Genomic DNA, 23,286 nt, shown 5'->3' with positions numbered 1-23,286 from the left:
AGGCTGACTGGAGGGGTTAAGTCTCTCCTAATATACTCAAGCATGTATATCCATATGTGGAAGAAAGGGCTGACTGAAAACTGGTCCCTGTCAGCTTGGCCTAAGACAAAGACACTCTGTACTGTACATGCGCAACTAAAGCACTCCCAGGTTCACAAGTCGCTTAGTGGACGGATGACTTTCCCTGCTAAACCGGGTGAGATGAAAACTCTTTCAGAGAAAAGACAATATGAGAGAAACAGTCTATAGATTTAAGAGGTGCATCAGTTCCTTGTTTAGGCCTCAGATGTCATAAATTTTGCAGTCTGAACTCATCCCCAGTTTATAGCTATACTGCATGAGCATGGCTACACCCTACACCTAAGGAGTAACTGTAGACATTGCAACCAGTATGGAGCCCGGCACAGGTTAACCACCAGACACCTAACCAGCCTTTTGGAAAGGTTGTGCAGTCCACACACTGGTACTATATTGCTTTGAATCGGCACCTTTCAGATCAGCATTAAGGATGACTCGGAGCACATTGTGGCATTCCCCAGTTCTCAGCCTCAGTTCTGCTCTCACTGAAGCCAGCAGTCATCTTGGTGAGCATTGCATGTGAGGCCATGGAAGCAGGGAAGATAACCCTTCTCAAACTCCATACTGCTTTATAGTTTGCAACTGCTCAGTACCCAGAAACAATGTTCCAAAGCTAGTTTTAGGGCACAAACGCATCCCTGGGTTATCTTTATTGAGACACCTACATAGTAAGAAGAGCCAGGATGGCATTACTACAGTGGCATGACGGTAACAAACAGCCGCACGACAAAGCGATGCACCCTAGAAAGCAGCCCAAACTGGCACATCTACAAATCAGAATCTGCTTCTGCACCTTGGCAAATAGTGACTTGTGGGAAGACTGCTGCTTTTCAGCACAGGTGGAGCGTGACGGGAAGAGAACAGAGTCTTGGAAAGATCTCTGGCATTTGAACCAACTGCTACGGTCTGAAGAACTGTGATGAGGGCACGTTCCAGAGTCAAAAGGCTGTGTCCACCACAGGGTAGGGAGCACTGGCTTGGAGAAAGCAACCATACTGGAGCACACATGCTCTAGTGAGAGAGTAACCAGACCAGATATATCACAGAATGATCTGTGTCTCATTTTCCCCATCTGTAAGACTTTATAGCCGGGACACACACAGACAGGAGAGGAACTGCACAAGCTAAGGACTGTGTGCTAAGCTTGGACATTCATGCTAGGAGGGATATGCCAACCAGGAGACATTTCCTTACATCAAACTCCGAGTGCATCACCATTTGGTAGAGAGGGGTCCTTTGGAGTCCAGATACTCAGCTTTGATTTAGTGTGTGGTACAAGAACCCTTGTCCTTTTAAACATCCTCAGTAACTGTGGCACTTTGGGAAACACAATAATTAGCATAATTGCCAATTCAGCCTCTAATAATGTACAATGCACTCATTAACCCAATTAACCCCACACAGCACAACAACCATCACAAACAATGCAACTGATATGGTGGAGGGGAACGGCCACTTGACAGCCCTGCCACATCCCAGCGTGCTGACATGACACTTGCAAGGGCTGAAGGCAACTCCCAGCGGCAGGACTCCCACCCAGCCTGTAGATGGGGCATGCTGCCACCTGAGCTGGTGTGTCAGCCATGCGCTCAGCTTTCTTCAGCTCTGTCTCAGGGCAATAGAGGAGTTTCTCCTCCCACAAGGTTTTGCCTGGAATGGGCTGGTACATTTAATTAAGCACTATGTATCAACACCCCCATACGCACACCCCACTTCTCCACCCCCCCTCTCCCTGGAAGGGTCTCAGGTGGGATTCACTCGCCTGCTTTTGCTGCTGCTTAATTCAGTCAGGCTGGTAAATAATTCAGCAGGCACTCAGCCAACAAACAAACAGGCAGGCAGCACAAATGGCTAGACAGGGAGATGGAAGAATGAGAGACAGAAAGAAAAACCAAATGGGAGAGTGACAGCCTTTGCTGGAGCTCCTTTTCTACAGGCACGACTTCAAGCAAGAAGCCGTGCCTACTTCTTCATTCCCTGCAGTTACACTCTCATCCCCTAAAGAAGTAGGGAGTCTGTCTGTCTGACACTGCCATGACCTACTGACAACTCACTGGTTGGGGCCCCACTGAATGGCCCCCCAGCCTTTTGCTTCACTTTTAGGGAGAGCTTCAGTGCCCCGCTTAAGCTCCTCAGCTTTGAAATCTCTCTGCGATGGGCACCAGCAGCTCTTGGGCTAGAGCTGGGCACGTAGGAGTCTGCATCACTGACTCAAGTCTGTTTAGGCCTCTGTTTTCCCAGCTGTAAAAGAGAAGATGAAAATCCTTCCCCACTGGGGTCTCAGCAGGCACAACAAACAGGAGCAATGCTAGGAGCCCGACAGTTCTTCTGATGAAATGCCAAGCCTTGGCACCTCTAGACCAGGGGTCACAGAGCAATTTCAACATGAGGTTCTTCACATCACCCTGTGTTACAGACAGGCAAACAGACCCAGGCTGTTTTGCTGACGTTCCCAACATAATGCAGCCCATCAAGTGACACGGCTGAGAAGAGCTTCTCATTTTGGCAGCTCTGTGCACCACTCGCACCATTTAGGTTATCTCCATGAGCAACCTGTGGGACTCTCACATCCATGCAGGAAGGTAACTTTGCAGAAGCTGGATGGAGAGTGGATGCAGTATGGAGTTAAAACAGCACCAGTGAAATTTGGCTAGCAAAGACGACACTAACTCCTGATTTTAGCTGGAGGACTCAGCGTGAGGCCAAGCTGTTACCCACTTTGTTATCCTGTGTGTAGATGTGGGAACAAATGATCAGGCACAGGCAGCAGAACAGAGGGAAGACCACGGTGATTCTCACAAGTGTCTCCCCTCTTCTCCAAACTACAACAGTTCTCTGACTTCATCGGTTTCCTGGGTTGCTTCTCTATCACATCAGCATGCAGAAAGTGAGCAGGCAGCAAGCACTAACTTGTAGAGTATCAGTTCTCAGGCAAGAGATTCCCTACCCCAAGCCAAACAGAAAGCGACAAGCATTATAGAAATCTGCACCAAAGAGGCTTGCTGCAGTGTCATTTCATCCTGTTAAACAGTCCCATTCGGCATCCCAGACATTCGGCAGGAGAGTCAGCTTTTCAGAAGGTGTCCAGGCCCGTAAGTAAAAGTCAGTCACAGAATAAATCAGAAATCCACATCTACAAGCACTGATGATGCTTCAGTAACATTGCTGTTTCCTGCAAGGTGTAAGGTTCTTCAAGGTGTACAGTGCTCCCAGCCCAGAGGTTTGGAGTTTCCTCACTCCAGCATCTGTGCTGGAGGCTGGGGAAAGCTACCTTGAATGCTGTAAGCCTGGCAGATCAGGGGCAGGGGGGCACTACGAGATACAGGAATTATTCTTTCCCTGTCCATACTCTGCACATGGCAGTGGAGGAAGAAAGGTTAAGGGTTAGAAGGAACACCTACAGAATGGTCTCAACATTCACAGAGGCCATGGCCCATTAATTCTGGAGCAGTCAGAGCTGCACAGAGCCCTGGAGGGTGCTTGTGGCAGCTCCACTCAGCTCCCTCACACATCTGCTCCAGAGGCACTTTACAGGCGAAGGAAAGAAGTTGTGCCTGTAGTATATTGGTCCTTTGGAACAACAGAAGCTCACACACGACTTCAGGAAAACATTAAGAGTAGCATAAGTTTAGACAACATAGTGCTGAGTGCTGGATATAGCTGTATCTTCCATCTTTGGACACAGCAAGAAATCTCTGCAGTACGACACACTGCTCAGAAAGTAGTAATTTTCTTTAAGCAATAAAGGCTTTCAATGCAAAAAAAATTTTGCAATGAATTTTGGAAGGCTTATCAGGGATGAAAGTTACCTGACACTCTGCCAGAAGTATCACGAGAATACCACTCCTGCTGTTCCAGACTTGGACAGGAACAACCCGATACCGACAACACATCCATACTACAATTGGCATTCTAGGCCATGAGTACCCATTTGTTTTACTTCTATTACCTACCCATATCTGTTGCCTCCCCTGATCTGTCCTTGTGTCAGTTTTACACGACACTTGTGGCAGAGAATGTTGGGCTGAACTATCACAGTATAAAAAGGAAAGAGTTTGCCTATTATTTCTCCTGCCTAGAGTCCTGCCCCTCCCACCAAACAATGCCTAATCATGTGAAGGGTCATAGGAATGAAGTGTCTAAACTGTGAATAAAAATATGCAACCTCTCATTAAAATCAGCTACAGTGTTGCAGCCTTGCAAGGTAACAAGTGTACCTGTATTTCAAAAAGCAGGGTTTTCTGAAGAGCTAGAGACTCAAATGCTGTAAGCTGGTAAATTAATTTAGATGCTAGTTAAATATAGGAATAGTGATACTGCTGTTCCATGATGGACTATGAACAGAGTTTTTGTAAAACTAATCCTTTAGAATTCTCTGACTGCATCAGTGAATATAGCAAAAGACATTGTATCATCAAGCACCAGAAATATAAATTCCAGCCTTACATAAAAGCTGACTTCCACAAAAAACATATTCCAACCAGAGCAAAGCTTTGGGATAATTCAAAGTAAACACTCCACTATTCTGTCTACAAAAACAAACAGTAAACCAAAACATTTGTAGTGGGGTTTTCTGTGATGCTTAACCTTACAAGAGTAATGAAGCTTTTATGAATGTTATTTTGAAAGAGTTTTCTACACACATAACAACAAATTAGCATAAGATAACCATATTAATATGGCTAATTTGTTTTAGCTAGCCATCTGAGCATCCTATGAAAATATCAATGTACGAAGTTAATAACTCATGGGAAGCTCCCACGCACTACAAGTTTGCCAAAATAAAATCCAAATCTCCAAGCACTATTGGGAGTGACAGTGTTACCAAAAAGACCTGTCTCTCAAACTGCTGGGATCCCTCTAGGCCACGACTAGTGTGGGACACAAGGACAACAAGCGTTTGGGTGTAGCTTACACACAGTGTGCTCATTAGGTGAATGCCCTCACTCTATGCTGCCTCCTTGTTACAAGATATTTAACCAGTTTGCATGTGAGGATTGTCGCTGAGGTGGTAGTGGAAAGACATAAATTTCAAAGGAGGTGACAGAGCATTGTACAAACATCTCTTAGATTATCAGTTCCCTGAATCTATCCTTGGAGCCACATAATTACATGATAGTTGCCAAACTTCAGGATGCAGAAATACCCTTTGCAAGAGTAGAAGACACGCAGGTTGGTTTGTTAACATGCTTCATGTGAACATCCTCTGAGTCTCATTGACAGGGATGAAAAAAGCAATGGAAGGGTGACTTGAATAGGTCATTACATACATGTGACAGACACAGTCATTACAGGAGAAAGAAGCTTTTTAAGGCTAGGGAATAACTAAGCATTTCCTCTGCCAAAAAAGAGAAAGAAGTAGCAAGCAACAGCCACTGCTCCATGAACAGTTGCAGAGTTGTACCTGCTAGACCCTGTGCAATTTAAAGAGTGAGAACCCAGAAAGACACTCTGGGAGAAACAGATACCTTCTGCTGGTGGGTAACGAGCCAGTCGATCAGAAAGCAAAGTGCTCCTGGAGACAAGGCTGCCCCTGTAGCGGCTGAGCCACCATTACACCATGGTGAGCTGTTAAGCTAGGTGTGGCAGCAGTGTGGCAAGGCATGCTCGCTGACTCCCTGTCAAGTGTTTAGTTACCTACCACCCACAGTGACAACGGGTTAAAAGGGAAGTGGGGCTACCGCTGACCAGGTCTGGATACCGCTTTTGGGTTTGTGCCCGGACCCACCCCGGGTAAGCAATGAAGTCACGTGAAACCTTCTTACAGCAGTTCTCAGCAGGCTCGTGCAAACCCCTTCTGGTTTTGGCTCAGGCAGGCTCATATTCCCTGAACCTCGGTCTGAGATTTTGTTTCAAATACACACAGGCCCTCCAAGCATAACCACAGCCAAGATCAGCCTGGTTGCAAGTCAAACGTTCAGATGGTTTCCACCCCAAATCGTAAATCCCACCCTGTCACCTGGAACTGAGCCCATTCTGCTCAAAACTCAGCCTGCACTTGGGGGAAACTTGACCCCGGTTCACTGAAAGGTTTGCAAATCCAGCCCGTGTTCCGGGTTTGTAACAAACTCTCTGAAACAGGCAAAATGCCCTTAGTTTTAGGGTTCATCTGGACCTTGTTGCCAGAGTCATGGTGTCATCTAGTGGTGACAGCTTGTATGGGCATACACACAGTACCCACCTCCACTTCCGAAACATCCCCTCAGAGCGTAGCGCAATTGCAGGTCCAGTGAATAACTTTCTACCAAAACACATCAACTTTCTGAGAGGTGGAACAGCCCCACCATTTCAGCAAAAGCCATTCGCACCTCGAGGAGAGGTTTTTGCAAAGGCTCCCTAATAAAGTGAAGGGCAAGCTTTGCTTTTCCTATCACTTCTACACAGTTAGTAGACACAATCTCCTGGGAAAAGGGCAAACCACAATAACTTTGAGGGACAGCAATGAGCAGCAGGCTCAGCTGTAAACAAGTTTTAAATTTGAGACTCATTCTCAGTGTAGAAGTTGCATCTGCTAAAATGTCACTTTTACCTATACTGTTACCAGTAATGCTCAAAAATCCTAGTAATAGATACTAGAGGAAAAAGGAATCCAATTTCAATTTATACTTTGACAGCTTCCTCGCATAGGCACACAAATGCGCTCAGTTCTCAAGAAGTGGCAGCTGATTTTTGGATTCCCAATTTACATCCTATTGGGTTCAAGTTCCCTAAGAACTGAGCAGCCAAAGCAGCTCCCAAATTCAGAGCACATCTTTTGCAAGAAATCAGGCTCACTACATCTCACTTCAAGCATTTCTAAAGGGATCTGGCCCACCATATGTCCATGCGACAGGGTTATGGCAACATGAATTCCTGTTCCTTGGTGAAGCTGGGAACTGATGTACCTGCTCTTAAGCCTGCTCTGGTTTTAAGGCACCTTCGGTGAGACTTAAGCTTAGGAGTTTTACCTTTCAGCTGAGATGAAGCAGGAACACAAACATTATTGGTTTTCTAGGCTCAGCTGATAGGTAGGAACTCAAGTTACCATCAGCCCTGTTCCCGTAGCCTCAGGCACTGCACTGAGTCACTTGTCCAACAAACTGATAAGAGCTACATCTCAAAGGAAAGAAAGCTCTCTTCAAATTGGAAAAAGGATCACAGAGTCAGCAGAGAGGCAGGGAAAAAACTAATTTCAGCATTGTCCTGGAAACCAACTGGGTTTTCAGGTTCCTGAGGTCCTTCTGAGGTTTCATCATGGATCCAGCTCAGGTGTTTCCTCGGCAGGTTTGTCTTCTTACATAGAGCTTAACCCCTCCCTCTGATCCAGTCATCCTGTCTGCAAACTAATGAGCTTGAAATTACTGTATATCTGTGTGCCCCTCTGTTTGAGCTCTGATTTGTGACACAACCACAGCTGTAGGTGGACTTGCTTCTTTCTTTATTGTCTGGGGTTGCAGCCTAAAGGCCAGGCTTGATGCTAAAAACATTGAAATTCAAATCTCAGTTTACACATGAGGTAAGAGGGAGAAAGCACTTTTCAGAGCCCAGATTTCTGTTGGGATCTGTCCCTAGACAGTGCTTTTTAAGCCTGGTAACAGCACACACCAGGGCTAGCCTCATGGCAGAGGATTCCAAACACCTGATCCACCTTTGTCACAGACAGCACAGGCAAGACTATTAACTACTACTTGCCTGGACTCAAAATGACCACAGGAATTATTCATAATCAATGAGCTCTTCATAGCTGCACCGAAGTGTTTTCTTCTCTTGGACCTGTTTTCTTCCCCGATCCTACCACCTGTGTTCTGCTTATTCTCTGAGGCTTAAAGACTTCACAGTGCCATCTACCCACTATGTCTACTGCGAAGGTGAAGCCCAAGGTGAATTGCTCAAAGGTAAGAGAGAATGTTAAACTACTGTTACGTGGGGAGGTTTTTATTTTTCAGTAAGTACTCATGAACCTTAAAATAACAGACAACTTACATCAGAGCCTGCATATAGAGTACCTTTCACCCCAAAGCAGCTTTCCAAAAACGTACATGCACAGAACCACAGAAATGTAGCCACCTCTGGAGCTTAATACAGCTGCTGCTTATCCAACACAGTGTGATAACAACATGGAGAACTACTGCGCTGTCCACAACAAACCTCTTTTTTTGGTAAATGCACTGTGGATTTCTGCACGCTTGCTACACCAGAGGAGACCCATATATTTAAAGGCTTCACCTGAGACAACAATGCAGAGTCAGCAAAACGCATTTCCTTTATGTGACTTGGAAGGTCAAAAACCTCCCCAGCAGAATATGCCGGAATACAAACTGCCAGGCTCTTGAGCAATTTCATATCTGATATTCAGGTACTCGCTAGCTCTACCACTCAGTGCCTGCCGTGACAGATATGTCACAACTAAAGGTCACAGCAAGGTTTTTCCCTGCCAGACTTGCTCACCTTAAAGGAAAGGCAGATTTGTTGCTCCTCAATTGCTCGGTCCACGTGTCCCAGACACCATCGCTTGTTTTGGAGTGCCCTCTGCCGCCCAGCCCACAGAGCTGCGAGGCTGCAGTTAATGAGGCCGAGAAAACCAGCGGGATCTCGGTTAAGGACAGACAGCAGTCAGCACCATTCAGCCTCACACACAGCTCAGAGGCCCCGTGCTAGAGCTGAGACCTGAGCTCAGCATCTGGCTCTAATTACCAGAGATCTAAAGGCAACAGGTTTGGAAATCACTGCCACCTATCAGGGCTGCACAGACAATTGATTTTCAGGTCTGTTTTCTGGGGCAACTGTACCTTAGCTCATCTCCCACACCTCAGAGCTCTTGGCCAGTTCTCATCTGGTATCCGAGGCAGAAAAGGCAGCAGATGCCCCCTGCACTGGCACTGCTGGGATCCTTCCTTTGCAGCCATGGGAGGCAGCTTTACCCTTCACTTCCACCCAGCGCAAGTCATCTGAGTGATGAGTAACTCCTGTCTCCAAAAGAAAACAGGAAAGCTGACTTTCATCCTGCCCTAGCCCAAGACGTGGAGCCAGGAATTCCTTTGGGGGTCAGGGGGCCTCTGAAAACTGCACAGAAACTGCTTCTATCTAGGTGGTAAGAGATCAACCAATACTCTTTCTGTTCAAGCTGGTGCAGGCAGCCAGGCCTGCCACCAAGATTCAAATTTCTGACTTTCAATGCCAGAACATGATGTGTTCCTGCAATTTGTTACTTACCTAGGTTAATAAAGTTCTTTTAAGCACAACACCCATAAGTAGCTTTATTAGATCACTCACTCATGTACAATCAGCTACCACACAGGCACAGCGCTGTCCTGCACAAGAAACAGCTTTGCAACGCGGACAGGATTCTCTGTGCAATGAGGTCAGGTGCTCTGAAGCTGCTAGGTCTGTGCTCCAAAGAGTAATGTGAAGTTCTCAGCAAGGAAATGGTTTGCATGAGTGCATGCAAAGATGCACACATACAGTCTTCATCTGTATGCTAACAGCAAGCACCTTAACAAAGCTTGATGCGGCAGTCAAAATATAACTCACCATGTCTTGCACTGGGGAAGAGAACTACGTGATAGCAATATATGATTTTATCTCTTATCTTTTTGTTATCCAGAGGCATATTCCTCTCTGTGAGGTATCACTCCTATACCTCTACAAGGATGGAATTCCATGACTCACCCGTTCCTACATCAGGATCAAAGTTAGCACCCCACATGTTCACTCCTAATCAATACATGCAGCTGGGACTGTCTCCTAGATTTGCTACACTTCAGACATTTTTCTCCCTCCCACAGCAAAGCACAATTTGTTTTGCCAGGCTCATCGCTGCAAAGCTGAGACAACTTGCTTCAGAACAGACCAAGACACATTCCTAGCTCTGTATCTGTAGCTAATGAGGGGTTTTTAATTCCCAAAGGGGGGGGGAGGAAGGGGGGGGTGTCACGGTAACATAGTCTTTGTGTGGGCACTTACACCCACGCTCCCAACAATCACTCCCAATTCCCTTCCCCTTTTGGTTGCCATGCTTCCCTTGGGAAGAGATACCTGAATGCAGTCAGGTAGGTAACTTTTCCCTTCAGTGAACTGCCAGCCATTGTTGTCTGCCTGCATGATTACTGTGATTGCTTATCTATGTCACTGTGTCATCCTCCCTGTTCTGCTCTCCCCAGGCAGGCAGCAGAGCCACACATAACGTTCATAAACCTTAACACAAGCATGTTCACAGTTTCTTGCTGCTACAGTAAGCACTGAGGCTAACCATGGCCGTGTTGACCCTGGAGAGGGACGTGTTAGCATAACAAGACTCACAGCAGCACTATCACTGCTATTAGGCAACTGATACTGTACCAGAAATAAACACAAAGGCATCGCCTATAACTACAAAGCTCTAGTAGGAGGGCTGCTGCAGTTGCAACGGCCCATCAGAAAAACAGTCCTTTTGGGGAGGCTGTGCTATTTAATAAGCCAGCTGATGCCAGGACTGCACATTATCAGAGCTCATCTGCTTTTGCCAGCTAAGTAGCTTATCTAATAAATACACCATGTTACCTTGCAAATCTTGCTTCTTCAGTATTGTAACTCCTGTGACTCCCAAATGCAGAATCCTTACAAAAGCAGATGAGGCACAAAAAAACTCAAACCAACCAACCCACCACTGACATACTGTAGGTAACAGCCTGGGGTAGGCATCCTTCGCGCCAGACCTGGAAACTGCGGCAGCACCTCCAAACATTTCAAGGTGCTTTCAGTAACAAGGTTCTGTCAGAGAGCCTTCATCTAGAAATAACCCCTGTGCATGCCATCTTTGAGTGTGCCACGTGCTGCCCAGCCGATTTTAGTCCTTGTTACATGGGACAAGCAAAAATGCCATGTCTTAACATCAAACAGCACAGGCACAGTATTTTTCATAAGGTCAAACAATTATTAACCATGCTTTTAAGCTGTATCTACATTTAGGACAAATTCTTTTGTTTATTGCTCTTTTTTTGACAGCATTCATGTGGAAGCAAGGGGAAAGGATAGACATATTTATGGTGAAAAGGAAGAAAAAGTCTAATTTAAATTGTTCTGTTGCCCACAATCCCTTCCCCCCTCTTCAGCATTTTCCAAAGAGCACTCTAGCTCCTCTTCCCATGTTTGCTCATTTCATTGGCTCCTCCACCGAGTTCCCATTCTCTGCCCGTATCAACTGTGATGCTATGCAGCATGTGCTGGGTGCCCGCAGGGGGTACCATGACCCTGCGCACCAGCCAGAACATCACACAGGTACATTGCGCTAATGGAGGTGGATTGCTGCGCTTCAGTCTCTAACACACATAATGAGATTAGCATTTGAATAGTGCTGATCAAGTTACCAGTAGCACTGAACCCTGGGTCCATCAGATGCAAATGAATCACTATAAATTTTGCTCCTTTCTTAAGGGCTCTTTATATGCACGGCCAACACAGAAAGAACCGCAGTGGCTATAGCCAAGGAAGTCTGTCTCTCACCGTGACCTGGAATTTCTGAGAGTGGAGAAACCATAGGAGCGTCTTTTCTTAGACAAAAAATTTTATTTACTTTTTTTTTTTTAAAAAAGAGCATTTCCCCCCCCCCTCTTTTTGATGCCTCTTTTCTCCCAGGGCTGCAGGGGCATCAGGACATATTCTGGCATAGGGTTCAGGGACAAAAACCTTCAGAATACCTTCATGTAGGTCTTAATTCTATCTGTCTGTTCTTAATTACCTGAGCAACTTCTGAAAGTCCTGCCAGCCTCCTTGCATAAAGGACGTATCCTTCCCTGGTGGGAGAATGAAGGTGAAATAAGTCTATGCCGTCTCCAACTGCATTGATTCAGTATCTCCAAAGTGCCTGCAACATTCTGGAGCATCTTAGTATTCTCACCTCCTCAGTCTCCCTGGAGGAAGATACAGAACACATCCCATTTAGGAAGAATCATCTTTAGGGTACTGCCTTGCATGATTACATTTAAACTGCCTAATCCCCTCTGTATCTTAATGGATGCTCAATCATAGGGGAGTTTTCTCCCACCTGTGTGCTGCCGGCAGGAACCCTGAGGGGAGGGGAAGGAGGTACAGTCAACTTGGGAAAATGAAATCTGCAGATGTCAGCAGGTGAGCTTTGGCACACACCATCACCAGAAACCACAGCGAGAAAAGAAGTCACAAGAGCGCACCATTCCTACTAACAAGGAGTTTTAACGCATTCACAACATTTCCGCAAGCTTCATAGCAGAAGAAACGATACAACCCAGATATCTCAAATGCAGTCATCTTACAGTTTTTAAGAGCATACTGCAAACCAGCTTGTTCTTGTTTTAACTCCAGTTGACCTCTACATGCAATTGGCTCCAGCTGCTTTCATTTCTCTGGACAAACTTGACAGAAGAAACTAAGACCATGTCAGCTCTCCAGACAGCCTGACTGAAGTACGTAAAATAAGCGAGCACTGTGTAACTCATTCACTACCCGATACAAAACCCTGGACGGCTTTAATTGCACTCTAGCTAATTCTATGCAACCTATGCTAGAACACACAGAAATTGCTATGTGGGTTGAGATTTGCAACTGTGACCTTCTGAAGTCCAGCATTAGCAGAGCTCCATTTGTTATTTCTAATATTACTATTCACCAGCTGACAGTCGCTTCTAGCCCCAGATATTTCTAACAATACTACTACAAGCATTTGTTAGGAAGTTTACACCTAATAGCGTTCATTTATCCTGTACTCATTCAAGACAGCAACTTCTGCCACTTTCTCCACTTATGCTAGCTCTTAACTGATCTTCTCATCATAAGGCTGCTTGAGACACTCATTTGGGTTTTCATTTTACACGGTACGTTTATTTTGAGGTGCAGGAAAGGAAGATACATGCACATAAGCATTAACTGGAATTAGCAAAATATTAGAACTCCTCACCACCTCCCCTGAGAGGAAGCCTTCGTATCTCATCACTCCACCCACTCCCCGTTACAGGAAAGGTGTGAGGAAGCATACCACATTTGTAGTGTCAGTCAGCTCCTTTTCCTATGGAGCCTGAATAGGTACAACTAGCTGCCGGCACAGAGCACAAAAATTACTCCATGTCCCAGCTGCTTGTATAATAAAGCTCAATTAAAGCAATAATTAAAGCAGTTCTTGCACACTACTTCTCCCCGGTGAGCCTCCAAACATTTTTAGAAGGCCAGTGGCACCTCCCCATTTTGCTAATGAAAAAAGGGCCTCAGAGTCCACCTTGCTGTGAGCCACCCACCGCACAGGCAACAGACAGTGGCACAAGACCCATTTTAACACTCGTGGCAAAAGCCCGAGCCATTTTTGAACGAAACAGACAGGCTGCAGCCCTTCCATACGGGGAAGGGGCCAGGCCCTCCACTGCACCACACACAAAGACCCCACCTCACAGGCAGAGCCAAAGCATGCTGCCCTTGCTGCCCCCTCTCCTGGCCGTGCCTCCCTGAGCTGTGAGCACAGCAGTGCATCTCCCTGCCACCGCCCCAGCTGCCTTCTCTGGCAGGGACCTCCTTAGCCAGCCTGGCTTCGGGCTGGCTGCCCCCCTAAGCAGCTCCAGCTGCCTTGAGCCAAGGGTACACACTGGGAGTTCCCTCAGCAAAGCAGAAACTCACCCTGGGAGATCTAAGTGCTCGTTAGCACTCAAAGGTGCTCAAAAGCGCACACTACCACGGGGAAGGCACGGGTGCAGCCACATCATCGGCCCTGCAGGGCAGGCACCCACCCGTCCCCTCACACACAGGCCACCCTGCGCCCTGCAAGGCTCGGCCTGCCGCCACGGCCCAGCTCCCGGGTAACCCCAGGAGCCCAGCGTGGGCAACTACAGCCCAGGGCCCTTTCCCTCGGGCCCACGGCAGCCTCTTAGAGGCCGGGGCCGTCGTGTGAACGACAACAACCTGCTCCTCGGGGCTAGGCACCCCTCACCACACACCCACCCTCTCAGGAACGGGCCCCCTCACGGCGCGGCCCCGCCTCAGGGCCGGGTCTCCCTCACGACACCTCCGCCCCGCAGCGCGGAGCCCTCCTCAAGGCTGAGCCCCCTCGGGCCGCAACTTCTCCTCAGAGCTGCGGCCCCGCCCTACGCGGCCCCGCCTCAGGGCTGGGCCCCGCCCGGCGCGGCTTCTCCTCAGGGCTGGGCCGCCTCAAGGCGCGTGCCCGCCGCGGCGCTGCGCCCCCTCCGGGCGGGCCCCCTCAGCTGCTCCCCGTGGCCGGGCCAGCCCTGCCCCGCCGCTCACAGCCTCCGCGGGCGCGGCGCAGGCCGCGAGGGACCACCACAAGGCCCCTCTCCCCGGGCGCCAGCCCCGCCCGCCGTAAGCGGCCCGGCCCGGCCCCTGGCAGCCCCTTCCCAGAGCGGGCATGGACTGGACAGCTAGGGAGAAAATCCCCTGAAGCTGGGACTGAGTTTTCAAGAGCACATTCTAGAATGGCAAGCACGTAGAAAGGGAAAGAGGATCCCGAAGACTTGTGTCCCAGGCCAGGGTAGGGCTCCTTTGTAAGCAGCACAGAGGGAGCTTTACCTGGGCCTATGTTTCAGCTCCTCAGTATGTGAGTCTTGCACAAAACATTTATTTTATGAATAAAAAATGTCATTTAAAATGGACAAGAAGCTGAAGAAGAAATCTGGTTTCTCCATTAGAAAGCAAGGTCACAATATAATGAACAGTACACAAATGTGCAGGATGATGTAGTGTATAAACAAAAACTCAGTGCGTGGCAAAAGACTTGCAACAGACACAAAGTCTAAGGTCTTTTATTACATTTTATAGATTAAATATATCTTCAGTAGACTCTTTTTTAAAACACACAAGAGGAAAAAATACATTCTTCATTTACATATGAAATACTGACCACGTAGCAGGGACCATGTACAGTGCAAAGTATGAACACAGCTACACAGACATCACCACCTTGGATGATTATCGGGCTTCTTCTACAGTAAAATTAGAACAAGTTAACATTTCTGCTTCCAAAGAGAAATCCATACACCCTTCCTTTCCATGGCATTTTGTGGGATTGTGCAGGAAAGGGTTTTTTTTACTTTTTAAAGGTATTATAAAATCCTTGCATTGCATGAAAAATTATCAAACTCCACAAGCTTTACCTCTTTCACACATTCATCATCACAGTACAATTTTTATTGTGATTGCAGCCCAACTCCAAAAATCCAGGGAAAAACAGAAATATATATAACCTGGTAAAGAGAAAGGAATGAATCAGACTGATTGTTGCAATGTCCAGGAAACATGTACCCACATGTACACACACATACACAAAAGATGGAAGATAGCGAGGTGTGATTGAGCATCTCCTATTTATTACAAGTTTGGAGTGAGGGCATGGGGCTGCATGTTTCACTTCGGCAGTGAATCTCTAGTGTCTCTCAGTATGGGATGTCATTCTGGTAGTACTGGATCATGTCATATGTCCTACTCCTAGAGAAGAAAAGCAAAGCCAGAGGTAAGTAAAAGTTTAAAACAACACTGCACCCATTGTCACAGAAACAAACATCAAGATCCCACAGAAACAAAACATGGGTGAAGGAAATTAGCTGCTAATCAAAACTAGCCCTACACGCTTTGAAGGCATTGTGAAGGCCCAGTTACTGTTATGAACAGCACAAAACATCCTGCTCTTGTTTAAACTAGGTAAAAAAAGTACTTCCATGCATCTCAGTGTGGCAACAGCAACAGCAGCTTGGATCCTGTGTTTGGATAAGCCAGAAGCACCTCACATTGCATTGGCAGTTTGTTTTAGGAGAAGGAAATGCATAATAAATGAAGCAAGATCATCAGGGCTGCATGGAGACAGGATTATGTGGAAATAAAAGTAATCTTCATTACGGAGAATGCTAATAATGAAAATAAAAGTGCAGGGGAAATAACAGCATTAATAGCAGCATCTCTGATAAGTGACTGAACAAACAAATCTAAGCCTTGTTACAGATAACTCAATTATCCATGGGCAGAGCTTATTCAGGTCACAGACTAACCATGCCACAGGTAGAGAAGCTCAAGCTCGTCAGAACTAAGCTGGCTCCGGGCATTCACGCAGCAGTGTGACTGCCTTCGTAACCCCCAATATTAATCTAAGATTCTGAGCAGATGCACCAGCAGGCACTAAAAAATCCAATTCAGTTCTAGCAGGGCTATATCTGAGCCAGTGAGCCTTACTAGTCTCAAGTTGACCCCATATGGAACCACACAAGAGTTTGTATTAGACTCTTCAATATATCCCACAAAGTCTGTATTATCTGGAATAAAAATAAAACATGCACTTAAGATGTTTAAGTATTAAATTTATTGTATTTAAAGTATTAAAAGTAATAAAATTACATTTTACATGTCATTTCCTTTCAAAAGTTTTGCACAAGATGCCAAACTATTTGCATACTTGAAGGGAAAAAAACCTACAGTTGATTGGCTAGCTGGTGATTAAGTTGATTTTTAAATTGCTAATTATCTGCTAGAACTGATTATTCCATTCAGTATACTGAATAGTAGATGACAAATAAACATGGCCCAGCCACAAAGACATTAAAAAACTACATTGCCAGTGTTCTCTACTTGAGGCATTTTCCCTAGCCAGTATTACACAATAAGTAACATATGGTCTAGCAAAATGATTAATATGTTAATGTAGTATCAAGTCATGAAGAAAAAAATAGTAGAAAGATAAGAACTCATTTCTAGAGAAGAGTCAAATACGCTTTTGCACGGAATAGCAGCTTTGAATTTCAGGAGGATATTCAGGCAACTTAATGCCTACAAGCAATTATAAAGAAGATTTTGAAAAGTCACTGTAGCCCTGTTTCAGCTTCATTCTTACTCAGACCAATGGCTCATGCATATTGTTTTTTAAAAAACCTTCTCCTTACAAAATAAAAGGGAACAAGCTTCAAGATCAATCCCTCTTCATTCTGACCAGAAGGCATGCTATTTCTGTTGCCATTCAATACCATTCTTTACCATTTATCCCTTTATTCATAGAGGTGACCCTACCCTATATAAAAGGAGCTATCACAACTAGACATATAACCCTAATAGTACAGTTGGCCATGCTCTAACATAGGAGCCAAAATGCTTAACACTTGGGCCAAAGATTCACTCTGACAGAAGATCTTCTATTCTTTAGACTAGGCAGCCTTGCTATTTGACCAGCCCAGGCTTAAGCCTTCCTTCCTAGCGTAAAAGGGAGGAGATGCAGCATGTTCAGAAGCAAAGCTGCTATCCTGCATTATCTAAATATCAACAATTCAAAAATGTTTGGTATCTGACTGATAAAACTCTACTTTTTAGCTCTGCTCAAAGCTTGATGACATTCCTTTAGCCATAGGGAGAAGACATGCATAGATGTCAAACCTGTTGCTGAGGAAACAATTCTGGATGATCTTGATGATGAAAGTTGCAGCCTCCCGTTCAGTCATGCTGGGGCTGAACCTGTGTCTATACACAGAAAATCAGAAAAAACAAGAGTAAAATTAGTGAGGTTTCCTTTGAGCATGATACAAACGTGTCTTTGCACAAGCTTAGCCAGGTGTTGATTTCACTTGCTGCAAGTACCTACTTCTTGTGAGACTACCTCGTACAAATTATGTAATGTTTTAGTAAGCGCTTGCTGTTAGTCTTATAGTAGAGACAGAGGCTGTGAACTTTTCATCAGTCTAGTGGTAACTCTAGGAACAGCAGATCCCTCTTTCAAGGCAGCTGCTGCTTTTAAAATATCTTTGTACCTAGTAGTGCCCTTGAGCTCCAGCCCATCATACTTTATGAATCTGTGCTTATCTTTAGGAAATTGTAGGAAGTTATATGCAGGAAATGCTGAGCTCTGGAGCTAACTCTGGAGGCATAAGCCTGAAGGGCTGTTTGAAGTGTCACATTAGAATTTGTATTTGCCTAAGCTGTTGGATGTTACAGCATAGTCCCATTCAGTACTGCATTATCTCTAGAACAAATTTTAAGATGCTGCTCTTCAGAGTCCAACACCATTTCAGAGGACATCAGACTCTGCAACACATTACCTCTCAGTTAAAGCAGATCTTTCCTTTACAGTCTTATTTTGCTAGTCCTACGAACTTAAAGATAATCCACGTACTTGCACAGTCATTGAACAGCTGGAACTTAATTCTATGAAAAGGCCTCTGGAATTCCTACTTTCTGAGATATTCTATAAACAAAAGTTACCATTTTTACAATGTTAAGACATTTAAGATATTTGAGTAGCATGACACCTATACTCACTGCACAAGTTGTGGCAGTATACATTCTGTGAAGAACATATGAACATTTTCCAGTTCATACATATGCTGACTTACTTCAACAGCTTGATTGTCTGCCCTCGGAAACAGGGCAGCCCTGTATCCAACATTAATGTAACCAGTGAGACTACAGCATCCATGTAAGGCCTAGAGAAAAAGAGGACAAAAAGGTTACAGCACTCAGACTTCTGCAGCCTTAGTAGGTAAAGCAGGCAAGCTGAGGAGTTCAATGAGCTGGATCACACCTTTTTCTGAAATTAAATCAACACGTACAATCCTCTTACATTTGCTGGTGGAGCTACACCATTGCTTGCAATCTGTCACTTCAATTAAATTTCACTCCTTTATGTTGGACTACCAGATACTCAGAAATGCTACAAGACGAACAGTCTCAAGGAGGATTATACAAAGCAATGCTTTAGTGAACAACATTTCTTTGGCATTAGAAAGGTGAATCAGTGCATCACAACAGTACAAAAGGCTGAAACCAGCAATACCACAATAACAAATTATCTTTAATTCCTAATGTAATTCTGTGCTACATCAGCCCAGCTTCCCTTCTTCCTTCCCTCCCACTCAGAACATTTATTACCTACCAAGCTATTACTCTGCTACTTGGGTGACTTTTTTGCCTTGACACAAAACTTTCTCCAGACTGCTCCCCCCTCAAGGAACCAAACTGATCTTGACTCCAAGACAGCCCCTTCTGGGGCTACTAGCTGAAGAAACTTTAATTCTGTAAGATAACATGAATAATACTTTATACTCGTGATAGAATGAGCTTTTATCTAGACTCTATTGTACTGTCCTCCTCCTACCCACATGCAACATCCTCTTCATATAGATTTATTAGTGCTCCTGCATGTTAGAGCAAACCCTGTTTGCTCGGTATGGAGCAAGGTAAAGTTGCAAATCTTTACTGTGACTGGCTGGCAATCACAGCTGAAAAGCTGAGCTACCAAAACCCCTGCATATTTTACAACAGAAAATTGTAGCACTTCTTCACGTCTCCTACCTAATTAACTCTAGCTGAAATGGTGATTAATGTGATTGTCCTATTTGGGAAAACAAGAAAGATTTTGCTTCTCCTGTAGTTTCTTACTGCAAAGTTTTAACAGCATACTAAATCATGTGAGGAAATGTGTGTAACATCACATTTATAAATTTAATACAATATATAAAATTTTCAAATAGAACATAAGAACATAAAAACCCCCACCAAGTTAGGCTGTAAAATTGCAGGATTATTAAGTTGTTTCAAGGTTTGCAAGATGTACCAGGACAGTCTGACAGGCTCAGACCCCCTACAGACAAATGTTTATTATTATTTATCTTCTCATCTGGTTTTAGGCATGCAAGCACTTGCACTTTCGAGCAGTTAGGAACACCTTACCTGACTGCCAGATAGCCTCTGACACACATCTCCATAAACCATTTGAATGGAGTTGCCTCCATTTTTCCTCCCATAATCATCACCATCTCATCAGTCAGCTTAATGTCAGGCTCCCAGCCCAGATTTCCACCAGGAGAGCTTTCAAACATGAATCCAAAATCTGTGCACAAAAGATAATGTGCCTCATAAACTTTGTTGGTTAATTGTGCGCTGTCAAAGCTGACAGAAGAAAGGAGAGGTGGATTTCACATATTAATACCTACTTTTTCTACCAACATTTCAACACCAACTGGAAAAAGGCTTTGGTGAAGTGTAAGAACACCAACAAAAGAATCATCACAATGACATTAGACTAGATGTAAGAATGATGACATCAAATAAACTCCTTGCTGAAACATCTGTGCAGTTCCAGAAAAGCAAAGCTAAAGCAGAGGTTACAGCCTCACACAATTCTATACGTTTACTTGTCAAATTTAATTCATACCCATACAGTGATGAAAGGAACCCAAAGATACATTTATATATTTATACATATATATACACACATATATATGTACGCATGCATAATCCATACATGTGTGCATATATACTTTCCTGAAGCTGGTAAAACTTTGCAAAGCTAAATTTACACAGAAGCAGCCAACACAAATATCCATGCAATACTGAACAGGCATGAAAAAAATCCCATGTATATTTACAAACTGTGAAATCAGTATATAGATTGATCTCAAAAGGGAAATGGCTTATTGTCTTCTATGAGCAATACTTTACAGCAGAAGGAAAAGGTAACTACTGAAATTTGCATATGGATATGACTGACCAATATGAATGATGTGTCCCTTTTTGTCCAGCATGATGTTGCCATTATGCCTGTCTTTAATCTGGAGCAGAAACAGGAGAAGACTATATGCAGCCATACTGCGGATGAAATTATAGCGAGCCTGTACAAACAAGAAGTTAAAACAAATCAGAAGAACATAGAGAATTTAATTACTCTCCATACCAGGAGCAGATACAGCTGAACAAAGTTTCTTTTCTTTTTTTCCATTCATGATTAGTTTGAAGCAATGTTCAATGATATTCTCCATACATCTACAGCTGCAGTAACTTCTTTAGCTAACTCACTCATAGCTAAAAATGGATTATCAGCATCAGAAACCAGATACAGTGTTATGGTAGTCATTATCCAATTATTTGTCATTATTTCTTATAGCTAGAATGTTTCTCAGTTGAGATTTTGCTGTGCTTGCCAACTGATATTTTACCTTCTGGAATGCAAGGGTAGACTCATCTCCATATTGCCTTGTAAAGTAATCATACATCCCAAAGTCTGTCTGCCTGCCCAGCTGGTCACGGGATGTGCAGTCAGGAATGCATTCAATAACACCGCACTGAAGGGGAAGAAGAGAAACAGGTCTGTAAAGCACGCTCTCAACATATATTTTGTTCGTGGCTCTTGGCAGTCATACGGTTTCCCTGGGAAATGTGGGGAAGCCTATAGATCACTGAACAGAATTTCTAGTTTATTCACAAAAAAAGTATATCCAGTTTTTTAGGATTTCCATGCAACATAAGACAAGCTCTGTGACTTTCCACTGACTTGCACAATGTAGTCCCAAAAATCAAACAACAAACATGAATAACCACAAGCAGCAAAATTTCAGAGCCAAAAGCTTCAGAAAAGCAGGAAGCAGGAGAGGAAAGACTTTTTGTCGCTGGCACTCCAAATATTTGGCATAAGTGATGTGGGCAGTATTTCCTTGCAGTATGGAATTTTAATGCGTGCTGGAAGAGAGAGTCTTTTTTAATTAGGAACTATTTTCTACAGCAGCACAGTTAATTGCCCACTTACCCCAGGAGCTGTGGCCACCACTCTGTATGGAAACACAAAAAGATCCAGGCCTACCAGCTGAAATATGTTCTTGAAGAGATCGATGATTTGTAAAGCTAACATGTCCTGTTATACAAGAAAAAAATTGCACAAGCATTACAGGGGTTATGGATCATAAGTTAGATTACAAAAATGCTTTGAAGAACTCTGAAGTGAACATTAAGTTACCCCAGCAGGTCTGCAGATGTGTGCTTGTGCATGCACTGTTACTGGGGGAAATCAAAAAGTGAAAAGATAAATGCTGTTTAAGTGGGTAGCAAGCAACACTGAAGATTTAACTGCTGACCTAAGAAGAACAAACTTTTCCATCACTCCTTGATAAGAGGGCTACTAATAACTCCAGGGATAATAGCTAGCATTCCCTCTTAATCAAAAACAATCATGCCTCAATGTACAAGATACCACCCTGGAAACTACTGCTATGTTACCAATAGTTCAATTGAAAAATAAACTCTGAAAAAGAATTTTAAGTCATTGTAAACTGTCTTGAAAGAATGGCTTTTGTTTCCAAACCACAATTTCCCTAGCGGTACAACACAGTTCTCTCCCTCAGTCCATAACTAGTGGAGATTCTCAGAATTCCAACAAAAAATTTTTTTATACTAAAATTATTTTCTTCTTACATATTGTCACCTAAAAATCTGTCTTCTATAAGTGCAAAGCCCAACAGCTTTGTACCTGTCTGCAGTCATCGCCCACTTTAAAGATAGCTGCCTGCCAACAGATTTTCTTACTGTCCACCCCTTCTTCTGCACTTTCATCTATGGAATCAGAACGACAACGCAGACCTGCAAGAAAAGTACAAAGCAAAACCCAGACACAGACTTTAATTAGTAACTTTCTATCATGACAAGCCCTCTGCACTCAAAACCACAATATTTCACTGCAGGTGCACTACAGATATTTCTGCCTTGCAAGGTGAATACCATAAGACAGTTCTCTTTGTCTACTGGAACTGGAACATATCAAAATAGTGTTCATGATTTACCTGATAAATGCCTGAACTGCATTATGCTAATCAGCTAGAGCATCCCACAAAATTTACTATGAGAAAAAACTGCCAAAACCTGGAGTTTGCTACAGTCTAAAAAACAGGGAATGCCAATCACTTTGTATGTTAGTCTAAAGTAACTGTTAAAATTTCTTTAAGACACCTCTGTGGCTTGCTTCCTGGGACTTAAAAAAAATTGCAAAAAAATGGATTTAAGTTTTCAGAATTTTCTTCTCTCTTCCTTTGAGCCAGTTTCATTTCTGAGCTGAACCATTGCAGATGAAGTTCAACATGGAAATAATTTTACTGCAGCAGTACAGGTCACTAGAAGCAGGCAATTTTAAAGGAATTGCTGACTCTTAATTAGTAGTGTCAATGATTAAGACGCAGTTACTAACCTTCTTTTTCAAGCTCACTAACTCCACATCGTTTCACTTTAAATTTGGCCAGGTAGGGTGCTTTTGCTGCACTAAATTGTAATAAAAACAAAGATGATGATGAGTGCAAGTTAGCCAAACAAGAACTTCTAAAAAAATACCTAAATATCATGAATTAATTTAATGGGAGAATATAACAAGAGCATGGTACCTCTGCATAGGAGTTCCTGATTTGTAATCAATGTCCAGAACAATAGCTTCAGGATTGCTGGGCAAGTAACAGCCTGCAAAATGGAGCAGACAGCTGAGAACAAATCCAC

General features: G+C 44.1%; 1 protein-coding gene and 1 long non-coding RNA gene across 3 annotated transcripts in view; both read right to left on the bottom strand.

Annotated features, from left to right (window-relative positions):
* The window catches only part of LOC127023089 (uncharacterized), a 93,225-nt gene extending 81,290 nt beyond the window's left edge, over positions 1-11,935 (bottom strand). The window contains exon 1 of the long non-coding RNA XR_007767398.1: positions 11,774-11,935. This is a non-coding gene — a long non-coding RNA (uncharacterized LOC127023089). The remainder of the gene's footprint in view (positions 1-11,773) is intronic.
* A 2,847-nt stretch (positions 11,936-14,782) lies between these two features.
* Positions 14,783-23,286, bottom strand: part of PI4KA (phosphatidylinositol 4-kinase alpha) — a 64,915-nt gene continuing 56,411 nt past the window's right edge. For both annotated transcript variants that reach the window (XM_050907032.1, XM_050907033.1), the window contains exons 46-55: positions 23,178-23,250; positions 22,988-23,058; positions 22,277-22,386; positions 21,560-21,664; positions 20,973-21,098; positions 20,528-20,648; positions 19,708-19,867; positions 18,372-18,461; positions 17,419-17,502; positions 14,783-15,492 (exon numbers count right to left, since the gene is read on the bottom strand). In XM_050907032.1, coding sequence (XP_050762989.1) covers positions 15,441-15,492; positions 17,419-17,502; positions 18,372-18,461; positions 19,708-19,867; positions 20,528-20,648; positions 20,973-21,098; positions 21,560-21,664; positions 22,277-22,386; positions 22,988-23,058; positions 23,178-23,250 — 992 coding nt within the window. In that variant the 3' untranslated portion in view covers positions 14,783-15,440. The remainder of the gene's footprint in view (positions 15,493-17,418; positions 17,503-18,371; positions 18,462-19,707; positions 19,868-20,527; positions 20,649-20,972; positions 21,099-21,559; positions 21,665-22,276; positions 22,387-22,987; positions 23,059-23,177; positions 23,251-23,286) is intronic.

The sequence above is a fragment of the Gymnogyps californianus genome, chromosome 16 (genome assembly GCF_018139145.2).
Source record: "Gymnogyps californianus isolate 813 chromosome 16, ASM1813914v2, whole genome shotgun sequence".
Classification (NCBI taxonomy): Eukaryota; Metazoa; Chordata; class Aves; order Accipitriformes; family Cathartidae; genus Gymnogyps; species Gymnogyps californianus.
This window is presented reverse-complemented; position numbering and strand designations above follow the sequence as displayed.